Here is a 23,619-nt window from a genome sequence, read left to right as displayed (position 1 = left end):
TTTATATACATCTAAATTGCTATTCAAATAAGATGGCATAATAAATACAGTCTTATGCATACAATGCCTTAGAACCCAAAGACCAATATTAAAAACAATCTTGGAGGAAGTACTCCAATAAGAGTCAAATTAAAGAAGTTACAACAAAGAATATAGGAATAAGGGTGATTTGTCAACAAATCCAGGACCATATTAAAGGGGTAAGTGCATGCACGTGTGTGTGTATGTGTGTGTGTGTGTGTAACTCCATATTTTAAAATCCAGATAATATCCATTTGGTGAGGGGATTAGTATTTACTTGGGTTACAGAAGGAAAAACTCAAAAGGGCAGATGATGGATGTGTTAACTGATTGAGGCAATCATTTTACAATGTACATGTATATTAAATCATCACATTTTACACCTTTTAAAAAGTCACGTTGTACCACTTAAGTATATACAATTTTTATTTGTCACATATACCTCAACAAACCTGGAAGCAAAATATGTTTTAAAAGAAAATCAAAAGGCCATAAGAGTATGCCAAAGAATTTGGGAGCAAGGTATAAATATTAAAATGTTTAAGAAATCAATAAATGTAAGTAAACATGAGTATACACCTCATTCAAGAACAGAATCACTATATATAACTTTTAATGAAAAGTGAGAAAAGGGAAGAAATAATAGACAATAAATATAAAGTGTGAAATGAGTTGAAAAAATAAGCCTAATATGTCAGCAGTTACCAGTTAAAAGACAGAGGCTCTCATAATGAAGGAAACAGAAAGACCAAACCATGTGTTATTTACAATAAATATACTTAGAGCAGTGTGGGGAAGTCATGGTTCCTATGGCCAGGGTCCTCACTGAACTTAAACCACCTCATGTAACTGGCCTGTTGCTAGGCTACCGCTTCCACACCTTTAGGCAATAAACTATTATTGTGCTATATAGAGAGCTGGCCCAGTGCTCTGGGTGGAGGCAGAGACGCTAGTGCTCGACCTACCACTGGGAGAAGAAGCAGGTAATAAACCTTTTCACCCCAAAGAACGTTTTGCTGTCAATTTCTTTGTCACATTGAATTCATAGTGAACTTGCCCAAGGCTGAAGCCGATTATCAAGACAAGCAGGAAGACACAGAAAGGTTGAAATTTTAAAAAGCGTAAAGATTCACTAGATGGCAAATATGAGCCAAAAGAAAGTTGGGCAACAATCTCAATATACAGCAAAATAGAAGTTAAGGTTTAAATAAAAGTTCATGAAGGACAAAAGAAAATAAGTTTTATATAATTTAAAAAATGGAGCAGTAAGATAGAATAATCATAAGTATATATAAAATCAGCAAAACAGCCTCACAATTTGTAAAGTATTAACTGGCAGAACTGCAGTTAGAAGTTGATTTTAAGTTACACTTGGTGAACCAGACAGAAAATAAGTAAGGACACAGAGGCACTGAAACACACACTAGAACAGATGGACCTAACAGACATCTACAGAACTCTACACCCAAAGCAGCAGGATACACATTCTTCTCAAGTCCACATGGAATATTTTCCAGAACAGACCACATACTAGGCCACAAAAAGAGACTCAGTAAATTCAAAAACACAGAAATGTATCAATCAACTTCTGAGATCACAAAGGTATAAAACTAGAAATAAATTGTACAAAGAAAGCAAAAAAGCTCACAAACACATGGAGGCTTAACAACATGCTCCTAAATAAACAATGGATCAATGAACAAATTTAAACAGAGATCAAGCAATATATGGAGACAAACGAAAACAACAGCACAATGCCCCAACTTCTGTGGGACACAGCAAAGACAGTTCTAAGAGGAGAGTATATAACAATCCAGGCATACTTAAAGAAGGAAGAACAATCCCAAATGAACAGTCTAAATTCACAATTATTGAAACTGGAAAAAGAAGAAGAAATGAGGCCCAAAGTCAGGAGAAGGAAGGACATAATAAAGATCAGAGAAGAAATAAATAAAATTGAGAAGAATAAAACAGAAAAAAATCAATGAAACCAAGAGCTGGTTCTTTGAGAAAATGACAAAATAGATAAATCCCTAGCCAGACTTATTAAGAAATAAAGACAATCTACACACATAAACAGAATCAGAAATGAGAAAGGAAAAATCACAACGGACACCATAGAAGTACAAATAATTATTAGAAAATACTATGAAAATCTATTTGCTAACAAACTGGATAAGCTAGAAGAAATGGACAACCTTTTAGAAAAATACAACCTTCCAAGACTGACCCAGGAAGAAATAGAAAATCTAAATAGACAAATTACCAGCAATGAAATTGAAGTGGTAATCAAAAAACTATCCAAGAACAAAATGGATCCACTGCTTAATTTTATCAGACATTTTGAAAACACATAATACCCATTCTCCTTAAAGTTTTCCAAAAAATAGAAGAGGAGGGAATACTTCCAAACTCATTCCATGAAGCCAGCATCACTCTATTACCAAAACCAGGCAAAGATACCACAAAAAAAGAAAACTACAGACCAATATCTCTGATGAACATAGATGCAAACATACTCAACAAAATATTAGCAAACCAAATACAAAAATACATGAAGAGTATCATACACAATGATAAAGTGGGATTCATCCCAGGGTTGCAAGAATGGTACAACATTGGAAAATCCATCAACATCATCCACCACATCAACAAAAAGGACAAAAACCACATGATCATTTCCATAGATGCTGAAAAAGCATTTAACAAAATTCAACATCCATTAATGACAAAAACTCTCAACAAAATGGGTACAGAGGGCAAGTACCTCAACATAATAAAGGCCATATATGATTAACCCATGGCCAACATGATACTTAACAGCAAGAAGCTGAAAGCGTTTCCTCTAATATCAGGACAAGACAAGGTTGCCTACTCTCCGGCTTTTATTCCACATAGTGCTGAAGGTCCTAGCCATGGCTATCAGACAACACAAAGAAATAAAAGGCATTCAGATTGGTAAGGAAGAAGTCAAACTGTCACTATTTGCAGATGACATGATATTGTACATAAAAAGCCTTAAAGAATCCACTCCAAAACTACTAGAACTAATATCTTAATTCAGCAAAGTTGAAGGATACAAAATTAATACACAGAAATCTGTTGCTTTCCTATACACTAACGATGAACTAGCAGAAAGAGAAATCAGGAAAACAATTTCATTCACAACTGCATCAAAAAGAATAAAATACCTAGGAATAAACCTAACCAAGGAAGTGAAAGACCTATACCTGAAAACAACAAGACACTCCTAAGAGAAATTAAAGAGGACACTAATAAATGGAAATTCATCCCATGCTCTTGGCTAGGAAGAATTAATATTGTCAAAATGGCCAACCTGCCTAAAGCAATGTACAGATTCAATGCAATCCCTATCAAAATACTGACAGTATTGTTCAACAAACTGGAACAAATAGTTCTAAAATTCATATGGAACCACAAAAGACCCTGAATAGCCAAAGCAATCCTGAGAAGGAAGAATAAAGCAGGGGGGATCTCGCTTCCCAACTTCAAGCTCTACTACAAAGCCACAGTAATCAAGACAATTTTGTACTGACACAAGAACAGACCCATAGACCAGTGGAACAGAATAGAGAGTCCAGATAATAACCCAAGCATATAAAATCAATTAATATATCATAAAGGATCCATGGATATACAATGGGGAAATGACAGCCTCTTCAACAGCTGGTGTTGGCAAAACTTGACAGCAACAAGTAAGAGAATGGAACTGGATCATTGCCTAACCCCATACACAAAAGTAAACTCAAAATGGATCAAAGACCTAAATTTAAGGCATGGAACCATAAAACTCTTAGAAGAAAATATAGGCAAACTCTCTTGAATATAAACATGAGCAAATTCTTCATGAACATATCTCCCCGGGCGAGGGAAAATAAAGCAAAAATGAACAAGTGGGTCTATATAAAACTAAAAAGATTCTGTACAGCAAAGGACACCATCAGTAGAATAAAAAGGCATCCTACAGTATGGGAGAATATATTCATAAATGACACATTCAATAAGGGGTTGAACTCCAAAATATACAAAGAGATCATGCACCTCAACAAACAAAAACCAAATAACCCAATTAAAAAATGGGCAGAGGAGCTGAACAGACACTTCTCCAAAGAAGAAATTCAGATGGCCAACAGGCACATGAGAAGATGCGCCACATTGCGAATCACCAGAGAAATGCAAATTAAAACCACAATAAGATTATCACCTCACACCAGTAAGGATCGCCACCACCCAAAAGACAAACAACAACAAATGTTGGCAAGGTTGTGGAGAAAGGGGAACCCTCCTACACTGCTGGTGGGAATGTAAATTAGTTCAACGATTCTGGAAAGCAGTATGGAGGTTCCTCAAAAAACTCAAAATAGAAATACCATTTGACCCAAGAATTCCACTCCTAGGAATTTACCCTAAGAATGCAGGAGCCCAGTTTGAAAAAGACATATGCACCCCTATGTTTATCGCAGCACTGTTGCAATAGCCAAGAAATGGAAGCAACCTAAGTGTCCATCAGAAGATGAATGGATAAAGAAGATGTGGTAAATATACACAACAGAACATTATTCAGCCATCAGAAGAAAATAAATCCTACCATTTGCAACAACATGGATGGAGCTAGAGGGTATTATGTTTAGTGAAATAAGCCGGGCAGAGAAAGACAAGTATCAAATGATTTCACTCATCTGTGGAGTATAAGAACAAAGAAAAACCTGAAGGAACAAAACAGCAGCAGACTCACAGAACCCAAGAATGGACTAACAGTTACCAAAGGGAAAGGGACTGGGGAGGATGGGTGGGAAGAGAGGGAGAAGGGGAATAAGGGGAATAAGGGGCATTACGATCAGCACACATAATGTAGGGGGTGGGCATGGGGAAGGCAGTACATCACAGAGAAGACAAGCAGTGAGTCTACAGCATCTTACTATGCTGATGGACAGTGACTGTAATGGGGTATGTGGGGAGGACTTGATAATGAGGAGAATCTAGTAACCACAATGTTGCTCATTTAAGTGTATATTAATCATACCAAAATTTAAAAAACACACAAATAGAAAACAATATTGGGGTTTTGGTGCTGTAGAGATCGTGTTATGGGGTGAGAGTTGCAAAGCGGCTTTCCAGAGCGTCCAGGCTGCAGCAGGTATGAGTGGCATCATTCAGCTGGCAGCAACTGGGTTGGGCACCCTGGCTCATGGTGGCAGCAATGGCAGTTGGGTTGATGGGAGATCCACATGCCGCAGGACAGTGACCCACAATGGGGCATCATTAGGGGGACAGCAGAATGACACCTCTGTGGGGAAGAGGAGAGAGAGAGAGAAAGTCACTGAGAAGCCACTGGAATTGGGGGCTGAAGGCTCTAGTTTCCCTCACTCTTGGGGTTGGCCACATTCCTTGTCTTCTCAAGCCCACCCTTGTTCTGCTGGTCCAAACCCCACTGATCCCCCCGCCAGGTCTGCCTAGGGGCACCATGGAGCGTGTTAACATCAGGCTTCCGAGAACCTGTCTCTCCTGCATCAAGCCTCAGAGCGCACTCTGCCCACATCCTGTCCTAGGCGCCTCTGTCTCTGGCCGGAAGTCCACTCTCACCTTCCTGTGTACCTACTGCCTGGCCAGGTCCTTGGCCTCCCTTCTCAGGCCTACTCGAGCGTCTCCTCTCCCCTGGGCACCTGGCTCTGGTCTACCCTTTCCAGGCCTCACAAAATCACCTTCCCCGAGAAGAAGCTCCTGGCAGCTGCCACCTTCAGCTGTGCTTCCCCTCTCCTGAGAATCCAGCTCCAGGGCCCAGCTGCCTTGCTGGACTCCTCACCGCCAAGCCCCTCACTTGTTACATGCAAAGCCTGTGACCCTGCCCTGTGTGTCCCTAAGCTCCCACTGTCCCTACTGCTTTTCCGCTTGAGAGCTGTCCACTCCCCTGGCCTAGCCCCTGACCTCTTTGCTGGAGCAGAACAAACAAGGCTGCCTAAGTTAGTGCATGAAAGGCCACAGGGGCCCAGTGACACCCCGTCCTCTCAAGCCCATTGCACATTGGCAGACTCTACTCACCCACCCACCCCCACCTTGTCTGTCATGCCACATTCCTAAGGCCAAACTGGGGGCACTCTGGCCCTATAGCCCCAGAACACTGGACCTGGATCTCCCTTCTCAGCACTGACTCAGTCTTCTTGTGCCCACGGGGAGGTCCCAAAGAGATTAACTGTCCTCTCTTGGGCATATTCTTAACTGTTTATTTTTTCAGATCAACTTTAGAATCATTTTGACCAAATTCCCTAAATGTGTGTAAGCAGCAGCCTTGGTCCCTGCAGGGAGCTGTAGGAGGAAATGACACCCATTTTGTCTAAAAAGGACCTTGAGAGAGGATGGCAGGGGTCACCCTCGCTGGGAGCCCTCTGTTGCCGTGGGCGCCTGTTCAGTGAGAGGGTAAGATTTCCATCCTGAACCTGACTCTCCTGATGGATCTACGAGGGTCATTTCCCATGAACTGTGGGCTGCCCTGGACTCAGGCAACGGGGAAGAGAATCAGGACCCGATGGGAGTCAGGGTTTGGCACAAGACTAAGGAACTAGACTGACTCTAGCTGGGTCACGGTGTGTGAGTGTGTGTGTGTAGGAGGGATGCCCTGTAAGGGAGCAGTAGGAGAGAAACTCCTCTGGGATTTGAAGGCAGTGGGGCAGAGACACGGCCTGTTTGCCAGAGCAGAAGTGAACAAGGCTGCCTCTGTTAGTAGGTGCAAGGCCACAAGGCCACTCCTTGGTAACATTTTTGGTGTAGGAGAGTCATGGGCTACATTTAGAGGAAAAGGTCAAAGGTTGGAGGCAATACAGAGTGACCACAGCGAGGACGTAAGGGGGAAACATGGGGTGGCCACAGCACAGGAGCTGGAAAGGTGGGGAACAGGGCCTGCATCTCAGGGACACACAGAAAGCAAGAGGACCCTTGTTCTGCTCAGGGGGCAGGTTCATGATACTGGAGTTCGGTGGGGACCAGAGGAAGGCAGAGAACAGACCAGAAAGTGGCCCTGGACCCAATGGCAGGTGGCATCATAGATGCCAGACCCTGTGGCTCAGGCCCCTCTGAGCCCTGACAGGTGTAAGCATGGGGCAGGCACTGGGGCAGAACAATCCCCAGCAAGGGGCTTCTATCTCTGGCAGGTGTGTTTTGGGTTCCCTGGGCCCCAACACTGCCTGCAGGTAGAGCAGAATGGCTCTCAGCTGCCATTTGAAGCTTAGGAGGAATTAAAGGATCTGTCAAAAATAGATGTAGAATCAGGGAGACGGTGGCAGGGCCTGACACTGTGGGGCTCTTTCTTCCTCAATACCTGCCGACCGGGCGCCCGTCCACCCCTGCCATCTCTGGGTCCTGCAGGACTGGGTTCTCCTCACTGGGTGGGGCCCTGGTTCTTCCTGGGGGTGGGGGTCCTCCAGGCGCCCATCACCCTTTTTCAGTGGGTCACAGGGACCCTGCAGTTCTCTCCCTCACTCTGCTGAGGGGATTTCAGCAAGAGCAGCAGGTGACACTCATATTTCCGGGGAGTGTTAATGGCAGAAAGAACTTGGCACAGAACTTCCCCGGCTTTCCCTGCCCTGTGCAGGCTCGTGCTGTTCAGTTTGTTCTCACTGATCCCCTGAGGGCCAGTGAAACCCGAGCTTTGCGGGAGCAGATGACAAGCTCTGCCAGAACCGCGGACTGGCACCTGTCGGGCAGCCACCCACATCCAGAACCTGGGCCCATGCGAAGGGGGAGCCCTGGGGGCTGGGACCAGCCTGGTGGTGGGGGGAATATGGGCCCTCGTTGCCTTTTCTCTCTCCCAGGCCTCTAGGGCCGGGATGGGGTCTTGTACTGTGGCGCCAGGTGATCGAAGCCCAGCACCCATAGCCTCACCACCACAGAAGCACGGCCTCCTGGGCCCGTGTCTGTGGGGCAGGAGCCGGCTGCCCCTGCCCTCCCTCGACCCAGCCTGGGGTTTCCAGGGCCTTCTAGGGCCTTTCTCACCTCTCGTTCTTCTATCTTCTCTTTATCATGATTCCCACAGCATGACACGATCACCATGGGGCACTTCTGTGCCAGTGGCGCTGGGCTCTAGAAAGAGAAAACAGTGTCTGCTTCCTTGCGGGCAGCTCCTGGGGTAGGGACGCTGTAGCTGTTGCCCTGCACCTGTCACTTCCTGGCCACAGCGCAATGTTTGCTGGGAGAACTCCAGGACCAAGGAGTCGCACCCTGTCCCTTAGGAGAGAGCCGTCCTGGTGAAAAGCTGGCAAACTCTTAGCTTGCAAATAAGGCTGTTCCCCAAAAGGGCAAGAAATTCTGTCACATCGCCTTCGTTCCCTGAGGCAGCTCCCTTAGAGACCTGGTCCTGGGACTCTGTGACTTAGAGGGTGGCCAGGGTGAGAGCATTCGCAAGGACAGGGCTGTGCTCACGTGACCCTGGCAGATTGGCCTCCCCAGGCCACACTGCATCCATACAGGGTACTGACCCGGGCAGGGAGGCCCCCACCTTCCACTAACCCCAGACCCTCATTTCCTGCCTCGGGACACTGTGCTCCGGCTATGGGCCCTGGTTAGGGCCCCACCCCAGGGGAGCCATGCCTGCTCACCTGACACTTGGGCTCTGTGCGCACCTGGGCTGGGCCTCCCTCACAGCCTAATGCCACGTAAGATGCCCTCCACTCTCCCCAGCCCTGCTGCCCCCAAAGGCCCACCCCACTGTAGCACTTCTCTCAGCCAGGATTCAGGGATGAAGGCCTGTGAAATGCAGCGCGACTTACATGAGAGCCCAGAGGGGACCAGGTCCTGAAACCCGAGCCTCTTTACCATAACTCCCCTGAGTCCTACGGAAGAGACTCCTACAAACAGGCCCTTGGGGATTGAACAAAAGCCCCTTTGTTTCAGTGGGAATCATAGCAGTTGCTGAAACATGCCCCTGAGTTGCTAATTCAATGACAGAAGCCCTTGGTCAGGCTCTGATGGGAGCACAAGAAGGGTGTCCTCTGTGTGACACTGTGAGTCCCACATCTTATAGGGGGCCCACCACGGCCCTGTCACCCTCTTCTGCCAGCTCTCTCTGCTCAGGGCATGAGAGCTGGAGGGTGCGGGGAGATCGCCCTGGGCTGCGGGAGGCCTCCTTGGGAAGGCCAGTGTGCCCTCAGGCTCTGGCACCATCACAACCAAACATGAGCAACCTTGTCTGGTTTTGGTGGCGGCTTCTGGAAAATAGAAAGATGGAGTGATAAACACACGGTGAGAAGGGCTCTGGCTCAGCCATGCCCCCAGGAGGGGACCTGCTCTGCAGCACAGGGACAGAACAGGGCTTTGGGTGTCCATCTGGGTGCTCGCTGCGTGCGGGTCTGCGACCAGCTGGCTCCCCCTGCCTGAGCTGAGTCACACTTCCCTGTGGGTCCCCGGGGAGACATTCAGCCTGGGATGCCTGGTGCTGGAACAGGTGTCTAACCAGGTGGTTTTCATCAGCAGCCTTTATGTCTTATGAAGACAAGAGCTCCTCCCCTTCCCCTCCTGCTCCTCCCCACCTTCCTCCGCACACCCTGCGCTCAGCCCTCAGGGAAGTCCACCCAGCACCCTGGCTTCCTGTCCTCATGCCCCCAGTTTGCAGACCTCAGACCTGCAGGCGTCTGCTGAGGCTGTCCGCTCACACCTCTGGGGGTCCTTCCTCCCGCAGGGCCCCCTCACCTGTCCTTGGGAGCCCAGCTAGCCAGGCCTCTGCGACCGCCCTCCCCGGGGCCCGCCTCTGCCCTTTGCTGTTGCTCTGGTTAGGCAGGACACTGGCCACATGCCATGAAGGTGACATTTTCCCCCAGTACCCCAGGGGCCAAGGCCAGTCAAGACACCAGACCTGGAGCTGCCATGGCAGGAATGGGGCCACTTCATTTCTGTCCCCCGCCCAGCAGGGGCCCAGCACACCCTGGTCCTGAGTAGTGACTGGGAAGGAAGGACAGGGCTCTAGAGATGGGCAGAGGCCATGTCTGTTTTTAAAGGCACAGCTGCCCCAGAGGAGAGGAATCCTGGGGCACCTAGCCCTCCCTTTGGGGCCATCATTGCCCATGTAGGGTCTGTGTTTTCCTCCGATCCACAGTAGAGGTCTCTCCCTGGCCTTTGTCCCTTGGAGTCCTTCAGAAGCCTGAGTCAGGGCCTGGGGCCACTTCTCCTCAGGGGGAGGGATGCCCACAGGTCCCCTCTCTGAGGCAAGTCTGAGGCACAAAGCTCCTTAGAGGCCAGGCTGTGTGCCCAGGAATGGGAGGGCAGCTCTGAGCCTCCATGTGCTCAGGTGATGACCTCGGAACTGACGGGAACCTTCCCACAGGTGGAATCCTGGGGCAGCCAGGAGTCCCGATACTTTGGGGGGCTGGGGAGGGCCTGGGCCACAGAGCTGTGTAGTCAGGGGTCACTCACACTTTTAGGGTACCATCGCCAGATACACCAGCACAGCAGCAGGATAAAGGGCAGCACCAGGAGAGGCACAGCCCAGAAGAGAGTGTTGAAACTGGGGAAAACTGGACTGGAAGACCCTTCATCCGGGTAAATATCCTGTGTGTCTTCCGGCACAGCATCTGGAAGGGCACGCTGTTGGGCAGCTGGTGGTATGGCACCCAGCAGGGCAGGTGGGGACCCCTTCTGAAGAAAGCACATGTGTTAAGGCCTCTGTACACCTGGGCAGCTTCCTGTGGTACCTATCACTTGGCATCCCACCCCACACCTCCAAATCCACCTTTCCCCCTTACACTCAGATTGCCCCACTATGAGAGGGTACAGCTGGACTAGGAGCCCAGGGCTGGACCCTGAGGGCCCCTGAAGAGCCCTGGGGCACAGACCCCGCTCAGAGGCTCTGCCCCAGAGCCCTGTCAGGGAGTCTGGCATCCTCCATGCTGGGCCACAGGCAGCCCCCATTGCACGCCTGGGCTGACAGCACAGGGGCCTGGTGAGGAGCACACCAGTGAAGGCACACAGAGGGTGCAGGGGGGGCTGCTGGGGCCGGGGTGAAGGCGGATTGCAGGATCAGGGCAGCACCCTGGGTCTATCTCCCCACAGCCTCGCCCTCCCTGCCCCCTCCCACAGAGCTGCTCAGCCCTCTGAGCCTGCACTTCCACATCTGTAGGAGTGAGTGAGTGGACACCCGTGAGGTTTAGAGTTCACAGCCCGTCCTGGTACAGGGCAGGCCCGTAAGGAATGGGGGATCCTGTCCTGTTGTTACTCATGGCCAAGGAGAAGCTCACTGCATCTGTGCAGTCAGGTGCTGCAAGTCCTGAACCATTCAACCAAGTGAGGAGCTTCAGAGAAGTGGGAGAGGAACAGGGCGAGACTGACTCAGTGCCCAGGAGGCAGGGCAGAGGAAAGGAGAGGCCAGGCCAGGGCTGGGGGAGAAGCCACTGTGCTGGGAGTAGACACCAGTTGGCTCCTGAGTTCTTTTCCAAATGTGCCTGTTGAAGGGCGGTTGTCACCGGGTGGGACTCCTGATGGGCAAATGGGTCAGCTCTGTGTGCTGATCTGTGAGCAGACATCCCGGGATAAGTATAAACAGACATGCACAGGAGTGTCAGTGCTGTTGGAAGCCAGGCTTGAGGGGAGGGCTGGGCTGGAGCACCAGTGCAGTAGAAATTCACCTCGACTACACAGAGCCACAGGTGGTCTCAGCCTCCAGGGCTCCTGGGTCTAGGACCCCAGGTTTGAGGGCCTGGACTCTAGCTCCCTGCACACAGCCTCCAGCCTCCACCCCTCACCTAAGCCAGACCCAACTGGAGCTCTGAACTCCCCACCAGGAGAACCAGGCCAGGGAGGTGGCAAGGTGGGAGTCAGGGGGCCAGTCTCAGCATTGTTCCGGAGTCCGCTTAGAGCTCCAAGTGTTCGGTGCCATGTGCCTTCAGGGACCCTGGGCTTGCAACAGAGCAGAGGAGCTGCATGGCCCCAGACACGTTTACAGAGGTACTCCCAGGGCACTTCTGAAGCCTGAGGGGGGGCAGAGCTCCCCAGGGAAGGACTAAGGGGTTGTAGTGGCTGTGAGGTACTGCACAGGTGCCCTGGACATTGTTCCTGCCTTTTGCTTCCCAGTGTGTCTCTCCATCCAGTGAATGGACTGAGTATAGTCCCAGAGGGAGGCTGCAGTCTTACCCTGGAAGTCACACAGTTCCTCCTGCTGACATCTAAATCCGTCTTGATAAAGGTGAGGCCATTATTCAGGCTGATATCAATGAAGATGGCCCTAAAGCACAGAAAGGGCAGACAGTGACCAGCAGCCCAGACAGCACAGTGCATGCACTTGGCTCAAACTGCAGCCCAGCAGTGGTCCTCGTTGTAATGGCTCTGATCAGTGGGCATTCTGGACACCAGATAGGAGGCAGCACGGGACAGGAGAGCCCACCCCAGGTGAGATGAGGTCAACCTCTGCAATGAAGGCTGAGCGGGCCGTGAGGATCCCTGCATGGCCCAGATGCCCTCGTGGCCATGGGCTAAGTGGCCACGCTGGCTGTTTGGTGTCACCTGCCAAACTCTTTTCTATGACAGAGTATGCTGGCTGGGCCCTGAAAGGCTGCCTGGGCCAAAGGTACCATCCCTGGGGCCCATCCCCTCCTGCATCCTGCCCTCCTTGATAGAACCTGGGTGACAGGGGATCACAGCCCCTCAGGGGACCACCCGCACAGGTGGGTGCTGAGGAAACCCTGAGCCCTCCCAGAGCAGGTGTGAGCAGCTCCACCAAGAGGAGGCATCCCCCACGCTGGTCACGCCATAGTGCCAAAAACTGACCACTGCTCCCTGAGCTTTTCACTTACCAGCCCCGATTATTCATCTTCAGTCCTGGGCAGGTAATGGAGGTATCTTGCACAGATACAGCCTTTATTCCTGGAAGAAATTTACACGCAAATAATGTGAATGGACATGGCCCCACATCCGCGTCTCCCCTCCTGTGGCCCTTGGCAAGCAGAGGTCGCCCTTTGACAGATGTCGGCTTCTGTTCTCTGCCTTCTTCAGAGCACCTACCTCACACCAAGTACTAGGCTGCTGAGTTGACTGTCAGATTAGCTACGACATTCTGAACATTATTACCTTTGTTGGAGCTCGTAATGAAAACTAAATGCTAAGTATGGTTAGGGGAAAGGATTTGTGTCTGGGTGTGGAATGGTTAGGATTAAATGGGGAAAAAATCCCCAAAGAGGTGCAAACTGACTTTCCCGTTGGATATTCACAGTCCAGAGAGAAGAATGATGTAACGGTAGCCCAGCATGCAGAGGGGCCTGGACAAGCATGATTGACTGGAAAGGAGTTTTCAAACCAATATTACATGCATGGGATGAATTTCCATTTATTGGTGTCCTCTTTAATTTCTCTTAAGAGTGTCTTGTAGTTTTCAGGGTATAGGTCTTTCACTTCCTTAGTTAGGTTTATTTCTAGGTATTTTATTCTTTTTGATGCTATTGTGAATGGAATTATTTTCCTGATTTTTCTTTCTGCTAGTTCATCTTTAGTGTATAGGAATGCAACAGATTTCTGTGTATTAATTTTGTATCCTGCAACTTTGCTGAATTCAGATATTAGTTCTAGTAGTTTTGGGGTGGATTCTTCAGGATTTTTTATGGCATCATCTTTCAATCTCAAGTGAACACACCATCCTGGGAGACCTGGCAGAGATTCAGAGCCCCGGGGCTGCCTCAACTTTCCTCCCACAGACTAATGCACTCAAGTCCTTGCCTCTCAGTGGAAGTGAGAGCCCAGGAAAGGGAGGGGGATGCAGCTCTTAGGGCACACCCCACCCCACACCCAGCCAGGTCTGCAGGAGAGGCTGCTCCCAGGGGTGGGATGGTGCTGGGGATCGATTAAGTCCTGGGCACAAGTGGCAGGTGGCCAGGCTCCCAACCAGTTACCCCTTCCACTGCCCATGTTGTTTGTTTTCAGTGTGTACATAGTGAATGGTCAGCACGGGCTCTGAAGGCCTGGTTTGCCGTGGGACAGCTGTCCCTGGAGGAAAGGAGGGGCTACTTACGGATGGTTTCCTTTCTAAGTCGAAACTGACAGATAACCTCATCCTTGTCTATGTTTTGAAAACCTTTCCCAATAACCTTGACTTCATTTTTATCTGCAAGAGTAATATCCAAATGTCTGTGTGAGGAAGGGCTGAGTTACTTTCCTCAGACCACAACTATGACAGGCCGCCCCCAAAACAGAATCCCCATGAACTCTTGGGAGGATGCAGCTGTAGCTGAACCCACATCTGGGAAATCCCCTGGCCAAATCCTCTCCTTTTGGTCACTGAGGGCCCACTCTCAGGAGCCTGGGCTGGGCCCAGAGCACTCAGGGGCCCCTCCCCACTTCCCATGACCCAGGAAGTCCAACCATTAAAGGCACCCTGCCTAGTTCCCTCCCTAGGGGCAAACCCAGCCACGGGTTTCTGCTCTGAAATACCAAGGTGCCCCCTAATGGGCGCAGGCAGGGACCCGGCAACCCTGACATAATTGAGAGAGGAGCCAAGACATCCTGGTGAGTCAGCCCTGGGTCACGTCTGAGCTGCATGCGCACACCTGGGGGCCTGTGGGACTTTCTGCCACCTGGAGTCAATTCTCTATTTCCCCCCACCCCGTCTTTCTGGGGGCCAATGGCAGAGCGGAAACCAGAGATAATCATAGAAATGAAGATGTCAAACTGGCTGCACGGCTGGGCACTTAACCCAGGAGGAGCAGGGAAGGCCCCCAGGTGTGGGGTTGCTAGGCTCCCCCCACACCGCATGTTCAGAAGATGGGGAGTCAGACAGCTGCCCCCAACAGCTGGCTCAGCTGGAAGCTGTCATCCCGGAGGTCCCTTACCCACTCAAATTACATTTCAAATACTAATCAGACTTGGATTTCTGGGGTGATTTGTAAATAGTTTGACATATTGTCCTGGTTATATATGGTTGGGTCCCATTTGGTAGTGTCGTTCAGGTTTTTTAAAACAGTTTTTTAAATTTCCTCATAAATCTTTTGGATGTGAGATTAAAGAAAGTAATTACACTAAACTTCTGTGGCAGTTACTTTGCAGTATGGTCACCAAGCCATTGTGCAGTGTGCTCTAAAGTGATAGGGGGCCCGTTACAAACCTGGGCAAAGATGCCATCACATGCCCACCCCCCAGCATACCCCGGGCACCCGTACCTCACACAGACTTACATACATACCTGACAGAAACATTCTATGGACCCAATGTGCATTCCAAACCACAGTCCCCCCACAGACACCACATTCACGTACACACAGCACATTATACACATTCACACCACACACACCACACACACATGGTGCACTCAAACACACTGCGCAGACTGGAACCACATACACCACTCCCACCACACACATGGCACATTCACAAAACAAACACACACCCTTCTGCGTTTACAACAGCGACTCCAGTTATTACCTCTAGAGCAGATACGGGAGAAATCCACAGATGTAATCTGCACACAAGACCTTGCTATGAGCTGAAATAGAGAGAGAGGAGTAGCAGGGTCATGGGAGTGAATGGTGGGGGCACGGTGTGCAGCCCCCTTCATCCCCCCTCACTCACTGGGTCAACGATGTCTTCCAGTCCAGGGTATCCACTGTCCACTCCAAACACATGATCCTCTTCGCCAGCAATTTCCAACAGCTGAAAGGGAGAGGAGACAGCCTGGGCCCACAGCCAGGGGTGATGACCCAGAGGTCCCCATCCCAGGAGACAGACACCCGGGGCTAGACACTGGCATCAGCCAGCAGCCCGCCCTCAGGGAAGGGAGAGCTCTTCCACCCTCACCTCTGCTGGGTAGGTCTGACACAACACTTGTTATTCATTCTGAACGGCCACCTTGCACATCTTTTAACTCCCTGGGCTCAGCCTAAGTGGAGAGGGCCCAACCCCATTCCCCAGGCTCTTTTTGGTGGGTAGAGGCCCATCTCTGGGCGACCCTCATAGAGCTGTCTTTGAAGCTTTCCCCAGCTAGGCTCACAAGTGACCCCTCGTTACCTGCTCAGAATTACCTGGTATTTCTGGTGATTTTGCACTCCGACAAAAAAAAGACTTGCCCCCAACTGCTTAGATTTTGCAGCCTGAGAAAGAGGAAGTGGTGGGTATAATCAATTTGGTCCAAATATGTGGACCAAAAGGCTGGTAACAATGCGCTTGACTCACTTCAACTTTTGTCTCTGCAAAGGATTCTGGCAGCAGTTCTCCACCTGTCAGCACGATGATGAGGCTGGGAACCTCCGCTCCTGTGGGAGAGGCAGGGAGTGACTGGGTCAATGAGAGCAACTGCCTCAGGCCTCCAGGACCCGAGCACTGCTCGCCACACCTCACCCTCCTGGGGAGAGGCCACCCAGACCTGAGCACCTGCCACCCACATGCCTGGAACGCTTTGCAGCTTATCATGCAACAAGAAGGGCCCGTAGCCCAGGACCCACTTTGCAGATGAGGAGACTGAGCCCAGCTTAGGGTTCTTCCTGCAGAACTGTCACTTCTATCAGATGGTGCAACCTTTGCCCTGAAAGGCAACTCCAGGAATTTCACAGGATAAGCATCAGCCTTCCAGATGAGCAAAAGCAGGAGTGGGCACACCTACTGTGCAAGACTCCCGCAGGTCCATGCAGGCCTGGTCCAGCTCTGGGCCTCACCCACAGCTCTCCCGTGGGCAACCTGTAGACCCAGGCTCAGGGCTTTAGGTCAGAGGCAGGTGAGCAGCAGTCCCCCTCCCCAGCTCAATGTCCTTCCCTGGGCCACACATCTTTCCTAGACCCTACAGCCAAGATGAAGATGTTCTGGGACAGACGCAGTCTTTTACATTATGGGAGAGACAGAGCAGGAGCATCAGCCCAAGGGAAGGAGTTGAAGGGAGAAGGAGTCAGGGAGGAATGTGTGCTCAGCAAGGGGGAAGGTCAGGCTCCCTTCTTACACTGAAGCCCCACCGCTCTAGGACCCACTGGGTATCCCCCTTTCTTCTTCATGCAGCCCAGCTCCAGGGCCAGCGCCTCACATTTCCTAGGAACCATGAAGTCGCACACGTGACCCCTTGTGTGCTGTGGGACATCACCGGGGTGGTTCTCATCCCCACTGCTCAGAGCAGGAGGCTGCTGCTCAGAGAGCGCAAGCAGCTGGCTCCAGGAGTCAGTGCTTGGACGCGGCCTGGCATGGTCTGCACCGACCTCACTGAGGCCCAGGCCTGGCTCTTTCCCCGGACACCATCCCCAAGAAGGCAGGAAGCAGCTCACTTACCTGCAGCACGTGTTCTTTCGATCTGCTCGTTCGCCTGCAACAAAATGAAGGAAAATGTGTGTGTGGTGGGGGGACAGTGAGATGACCCAATGATGACCCTCTGAGAACTTGATAAAGCAGAGGCACAGCTCAGAAATCTAGATTCTGTACCTTTTCCAATCCATGCTGCATATTTATGGCTCCTGTAGGTAGTACATTGAGCAATTCAATAACAGAATTGCTTATTTGTTCTCTGAAAAAAAAAAATCAGAGCAGGTGGGAGATGGAACGAGGGGTTGCCTATTACAACCAGCCCCCAGCTGACCTTGTCCTTCTGCACGTGCAGCCCTGCCGGGACGGGAGAGGGCCAAGTCAAGGAGCCCTGTCCCGGCCCTCTGTCCTGTGCCTTTGGCATTGGCTGGCCTGGTTCCCACCTTCCCAGTCCCCTATCTGGTGAGAAGGGTGGCGAGGGGACGCTGCTTTCTAGGCCCATAGGGGTGGCCTGGTCCTCTCTGTGCTCAGCTCTGTCTAAGCTGTGCAGAACTGGGGGCCTCACCCAGGGTTATACCCTGACTGTCCATGGTGTGTGGGGAGATCCCAACTGCGATTCCATCACAGTGTAACTAGCAGCACGACCGCCCCCCGGGGGCCCTGGAGAGGGCACACTGTACCCCCACACTTAAGGCAGAGCTTGGAAAGGTCACCATGCTCACCCTGGCCCCTCCTGTCCACAGGCCCTGGGACCCTCCAGTGCAGGGTCCTCAGGCTCTGTCTGGTGCTCCTCAGGGGGGTTCCAGTCATTTTCTTCCATGAGAATCTTAACCTCCCCGCTACTCAGAAGCTCCGTAATGTCCCACCTCCCACCTAGACCTTCCTGGGATGCAGGCCCACAGTGCCTTCCTCCAGCCCCACTCCAGGACCCACTTCTGGGCTCACCTGACCAGACTCAGGGGGAACATGCTCCCTTCCACTGAAGCACCCACACTTGGATGATACCCATCCCTTCCTCCCTGGTTCTGATTGTATCCCTCTTTCCCCAGTGGCCCAGGGCAGAAAGTGACACACACAGCAGGTGCCAGGCTATGTCCTGAAAGGCCCCCCACATCTGCTCCACCTGATCTGGGAATCTTCACAGTCAGCCTGTTCTAGGGAAAGGGCAGAGCATGGAGGGAAGGACTTGGGTCAGGTGGAGGGCTGGGCTCTGAGGCGAGGAGTCTGTCTACTAGCACGGGGTCCAGCCGGTGCCAGTGCAGAGGCGGCAGCAGGGCCCAGGGGGCCAGGGCTGAAGGTCAGAGTGGGCAGTGAGGGGAGGGTCCAGGGCAGCCGTGCCTGCACACCAGTGGGTTCCTCAGTGCAGGCTCAGGGGCCCCCTCTGCTCCCTGGCCCTCCCCGTGGCCTGATCGCTGGGTCTGCTTTAGGGGATCAGTAAAACACTTACCTGTCTGAGGTCAGCTTCATGTTGATGCGACCGTGTGTCGAGTAGGTAATGAACGATATACGCTGTTTGGGGCTTGGGAGGAAACATGGGCTTGTGAGCAACTGTACACACAGGCTGAAAGTGATGCTGATATGCGACAGGGAGGGGGTGCCCACCAAGCTCCCTGTTCTTCATTCTGTCTCTTTTAGTGTGGAGTCCATTTCCTGGACTCCAGAAGTTCTCATCACTTTAGTGAAGGATTATGAGGCCTGGAAGGCGTGCAGCCCTCTCGTCAGAGTGCGGCATAGCACCCTGTAGACCCGAATCCCAAAAGCCTGCTCGCTCTCTCTGCCTCCCTCCCTCTCACACACACACACGCACACAGGGCTGCTGCACGCACAAGGAGATAGGCAGCTTCGTGCTCTTCCACGAGGGCCCTCCCAAGCTGGTCTCTCCTCTCCTGACAAATTCTTTGTACTTTCACTTCTCCTCCTCCCTGGACGATCTTCCCCACCTCCCTCCCCCTCATCTCAAAGAAATTATCCTCCCTCATCAGCCATTCATATTCTCCCCTCCCTTTTCTCCTTATGTCCCCTTTTTACTGATCACCTGGCCCTCGTTATCCTTTAGTTACATTGTTCCCACAGGTCCCTGTATGAGCTCCCCACTGGTCCTGGCTCTTGCCCACTATTATGAGACTTCTCAGCCTGGAGTACAGCTGGAGTCCTGTCTTTCTGGAGTCCCACCAGCCCCTCTGATCACGCATCGTCCAGAGCTCCCTATGGCTCACAGCAGGAAATCCAAGCCCTGCTTCCTGGCATTATTGGCCTCTTTGCCTTGGTCACAAGTTGACCTCTTGCTTCATCTCCCACCTTCCCACGTTAACCATGTTCAGCCAAATAGACCCCTTACTGCTCAAATGACCTTCATGGTTCTTGTCACCCTCTATTTCTCATCCTTCAAGATCTAGATAAAATTTCCACAACCAGATGCTTAGTTACAGTGTTAAGGAGTTTGCTTATTTCCTAATCTGTGAGGTCCTCCGGGGAAGACTGTGCCCCTGAAAACTAGGCCTGACTCCCAGGAAGGAGCCAAGCAAGGCTGCAGAGATCTTAGGAAACAAATGGGATCTGTCCTTCTCTCCTGCTTCAGAACACTGCCCTGAGCTTTGCGACCTGAGGCAGTCCCATGTCTGCTGCATCTAAATAGCAATGTACTCAGTCAGAGAGGAAAACGCCCCGCAACACAGAGCTGAAAAGCCATACTTTTTAAATCTGTTCACCAAATCCTGCACAAAGCTCTGTGTGAACATCCAATTGTTGTTTACACTGTGTGATCTGAAAAAGAAGAAGACATGAGTCAGAGGTGGAGGTGCATGTATCATGTGAGCATGGTTTCTGCCTTCCCTGCCTTCCTGCAGGCCCTTAGCAAGCTCCTCCATGAGCGCCCCCAGCTCCTGAACTGGCTAAAGCCAGCACAGCTCCTGGAGTGAGGTCAGTGGGTTACCCTCGTGGTGACTTTAGTCAATGTGAGGGGCAGCAATTGACCAATTAGACCTGTGTGGTAGTGGATGAGGGACTTCTCGGATAAGGGGCTTTTGGTGGCAAACACGGATGGCTGATCATGCCACGTGGGAATGTTAGGAAATGAGGTAGGATGCATTGGTCGGTAAAGCCTCCAGAAATTCTGATATGCTGGCTCTCCTGGTCCCCCATTTCCCCTTGGGAATCACCATTCCCAGCTCTCTGCTCCTCCTCCAGCCCTTGAACACGGGGGTGGGTCATGGCTCTCGGCTCTCCCTCCCCACCATTCCTTCTGCCTCCAAGGCTACATCTCAAACCATCAGCAAATAGTGAGGAAACTAAGGACAGATGACCCCAATATCAAGTTTACCCAGTGAGTATGTATCTATCAGGCACTTTACGTACATGATTTCTGATTCCAGAACAACCCTATGATAGTACAATTATTCCCACTTTTCAGATGAGAAAACAGGATTCCACAGGTCATAGAATGTGACATAGTTTCAATAGCTAGCATGGATGTGAACCCAGCCCTGGCTGCAAACCCCACACTCTACCCATCGCACTTGGCAGGTCAGGGTGACCCTGAGTCAGACAACTGCTGGGTAGCAAAGCAGCAGACTCTAACCACCTACTTAAATAGAGATTTTCTCTCAGACCCACACTGAAGTGCAAGACAACTCCATTCCTAACTAATGATGGTAACACTTCCCCTTTTCCTCCCCATTACTTCTCTCTGTTTTCCCATTGAGTGAAAAGGACACACTCCAAAGACAATTTATAGGAAACAAGAGTCTTCAACCCACCTATCTACTCTGGGATAGTTGTTAATTTATGATAATTTTGAAGGAAACCCTTGATTGTGAGAGTTCACAGGCAACCACAGGGACCTATAGTTCCCCAGCAAGGAGGCAGTATGGAACAGAGCAGACATGTAGGCTTTGGCACTCAGGGCTCCAGTCATGATTTAGTGCCCCACTCTTACATGAGAATGGAGAGATGGGCATCAATAGACAGCTCCACAATTAAACCTTGAGGCCAAAACATTCTAGTGATATAGCTATTCTGGGAGAATGGATGCATAGAGCAGAATCATGTAAGGGAGCTGAGATATAACAAAGCTAAATTCTCTTCTTCCACAGTAAGAAGTTAACAGAGAATATGTAACCTTAAGCAGCAAGAAGTAGCAAAAAGTATAAACATGCTTTAGTGTATAAACACATTATTAGATACATGGTCACAGAATATATTAGATACATGTTCAAAAAAATAAAATCTGAGATACTTGCAAATGGCTCTCTCTGAGGAGTAGGATCAGAAGCGGGGTGGTATGGGGCAAGAGCCTCAAGGTTTTTGTTTGTGTGTGGTGTGTGTGTATTTGTAATAGCGTTCTATCTTAAATTCATGTTCAAGCATTTCCTTGATAAATTAAAAAATGAAATTACAGACAAACTAGTGGCATGAAGTGTGAAAATGGCAGACTTGGAAGCTGTGGGCCTTAGTTTCCACAAAGAAACACTGAACAAACAGAGGCATAAATTGGAAACAGTATACTTCCATGGAAAACAATCTACAAAGGTAGGAAGAAACCTAGGGAAAAAGAAACAATGGAAATATAAGACAGCAAACAGTAAGCAAACAATAAGATGATATAGCAAGTTCTCACTTATCAAGAATCACTCTAAATGTGAATAGATTAAATTCACCATTCAGAAGGCACTGAGTGGCTGGGTACATAATAAAACCCAAATATATGCTGCTTACAAAAGACTCATTCAGCTCTAAAGATATATGTAGGTTAAAAATGAAGTGACAGAAGAAGAAATTCCATGCAAGTGGAAATCAGAAGATATCAGCCATAGTTATATCAGATAAAATAGTCTTTAAGCCAGATATTTGGAGGAGCCAAGATGGCAGCGTGAGTAGGGCAGTGGAAATCTCCTCCCAAAACCATATATATCTTTGAAAATACAATAAATACAACTATCCCTAAAAGAGAGACCAGAAGATACAGTACAACAGCCAGGCTACATCTACACCTGCGAGAACCCAGCACCTCGCGAAGGGGGTAAGATACAAGCCACGGCCCGGCGGGACCCGAGCGCCCTCCACCCCAGCTCCACAGCGGGAGGAGAGGAGTCAGAGCGGGGAGGGAGAGGGAGCCCAGGACTGCTGAATACTCAGCCCTAGTCATCCTCACCGGGAGCGCAGACAGACAGTGCATCGTGTGCTGGATACTAGGGAAATGGAACAGTAAAACCTGCAAGCGGGTCCCCACAGCTGGCACCCCTGGGACAAAAGAAAAGCAAGTGCCTTTTGAAAGTCTTAAAGGGACAGGAGCCTCATGGCTGGATGGAAGCGTCACGACACACTCAGCCCAGCAGCTGGGAATCCCGGGGAACTCCAGACGCCCTAACACCCTGGGCGGCAGTGCATCTCTGAGACCCCTCACGGCAATAAACAGCCTCCCACCTGTTCCCCCTCCAGCGCAGCCCCGCCATAACGGAGTAGCAGCCTGAGACCAGCCATGCCCACAGCAGCTGCGCAAAGCTTCCTCCAGAGCGGCTGGGCCAGATTCAGACCCCGTCAGCATGCAGCTGCCCAGCACAAGCCGCTAGGGGTCGCCATTCTCACAGGATAGGAAGGTGACAAGCAAGACGGAAGGGACTTCATTCTCCCAGCTGACACACGCGCCAAACTGCCCACGACTACCTCTACCGCCATGAAAAGGCAGAAGAATTTGATACAGACCAGAATCACACAGACATCCCCTGAGAGGGAACCTGGGGAGATAGATTTAACCAATCTTCCTGAAAAAGAATTCAAAATAAAAGTCATAACCATGCTGATGGAGCTGCAGAGAAACATGCAAGAGCTAACGGATAAAGTTGGGAGGGAGATTACAGAAATAAAACAATCTCTGGAAGGACTTAAAAGCAGAATGGACGAGATGCAAGAGGCCATTAATGGAACAGAAATCGGAGAAGAGGAACACAGAGAAGCTGATTCAGAGAGAGATAAAAGGATCTCCAGGAATGAAACAATATTAAGAGAACTGTGTGACCAATCCAAACGAAACAATATCTGCATTATAGGGGTACCAGAAGAAGAAGAAGAGAGAGAAAGGGATAGAAAGTGTCTTTGAAGAAATAATTGCGGAAAACTTCCCCAAACTGGGGGAGGAAATAGTCTCTCAGACCATGGAAGCCCGCACATCTCCCACAACAAGGGACCCAAGGAGGACAACACCAAGACATAATAAATAAAATGGCAAAGATCAAGGACAAGGACAGAGTATTAAAGGCAGCCAGAGAGAGAAAAAAGGTCACCTACAAAGGAAAACCCATCAGGCTATCATCAGACTTCTCAACAGAAACCCTACAGGCCAGAAGAGAATGGAATGATATATTCAATGCAATGAAACAGAAGGGCCTTGAAACAAGAACACTG

The 23,619-nt window shown here is 50.1% G+C and overlaps 1 protein-coding gene across 5 annotated transcripts in view; it reads right to left on the bottom strand.

Annotated features, from left to right (window-relative positions):
• Positions 1–434: 434 nt before the first annotated feature.
• Positions 435–23,619, bottom strand: part of LOC118933407 (anthrax toxin receptor-like) — a 73,152-nt gene continuing 49,967 nt past the window's right edge. For 4 of the 5 annotated variants that reach the window (XM_057494321.1, XM_057494323.1, XM_057494322.1 and 1 more), the window contains exons 2-15: positions 19,912–19,983; positions 18,668–18,739; positions 17,401–17,482; positions 17,251–17,284; positions 16,174–16,253; positions 16,023–16,091; positions 15,574–15,654; positions 15,427–15,487; positions 14,021–14,113; positions 12,813–12,882; positions 12,154–12,244; positions 10,441–10,662; positions 8,029–8,115; positions 435–5,329 (exon numbers count right to left, since the gene is read on the bottom strand). In XM_057494321.1, coding sequence (XP_057350304.1) covers positions 5,192–5,329; positions 8,029–8,115; positions 10,441–10,662; positions 12,154–12,244; positions 12,813–12,882; positions 14,021–14,113; positions 15,427–15,487; positions 15,574–15,654; positions 16,023–16,091; positions 16,174–16,253; positions 17,251–17,284; positions 17,401–17,482; positions 18,668–18,739; positions 19,912–19,958 — 1,227 coding nt within the window. In that variant the 5' untranslated portion in view covers positions 19,959–19,983 and the 3' untranslated portion in view covers positions 435–5,191. The remainder of the gene's footprint in view (positions 5,330–8,028; positions 8,116–10,440; positions 10,663–12,153; positions 12,245–12,812; positions 12,883–14,020; positions 14,114–15,426; positions 15,488–15,573; positions 15,655–16,022; positions 16,092–16,173; positions 16,254–17,250; positions 17,285–17,400; positions 17,483–18,667; positions 18,740–19,911; positions 19,984–23,619) is intronic. The other variant, XM_057494320.1, reaches the window with a different exon arrangement.

Source organism: Manis pentadactyla, chromosome 16, assembly GCF_030020395.1.
Source record: "Manis pentadactyla isolate mManPen7 chromosome 16, mManPen7.hap1, whole genome shotgun sequence".
Classification (NCBI taxonomy): Eukaryota; Metazoa; Chordata; class Mammalia; order Pholidota; family Manidae; genus Manis; species Manis pentadactyla.
This window is presented reverse-complemented; position numbering and strand designations above follow the sequence as displayed.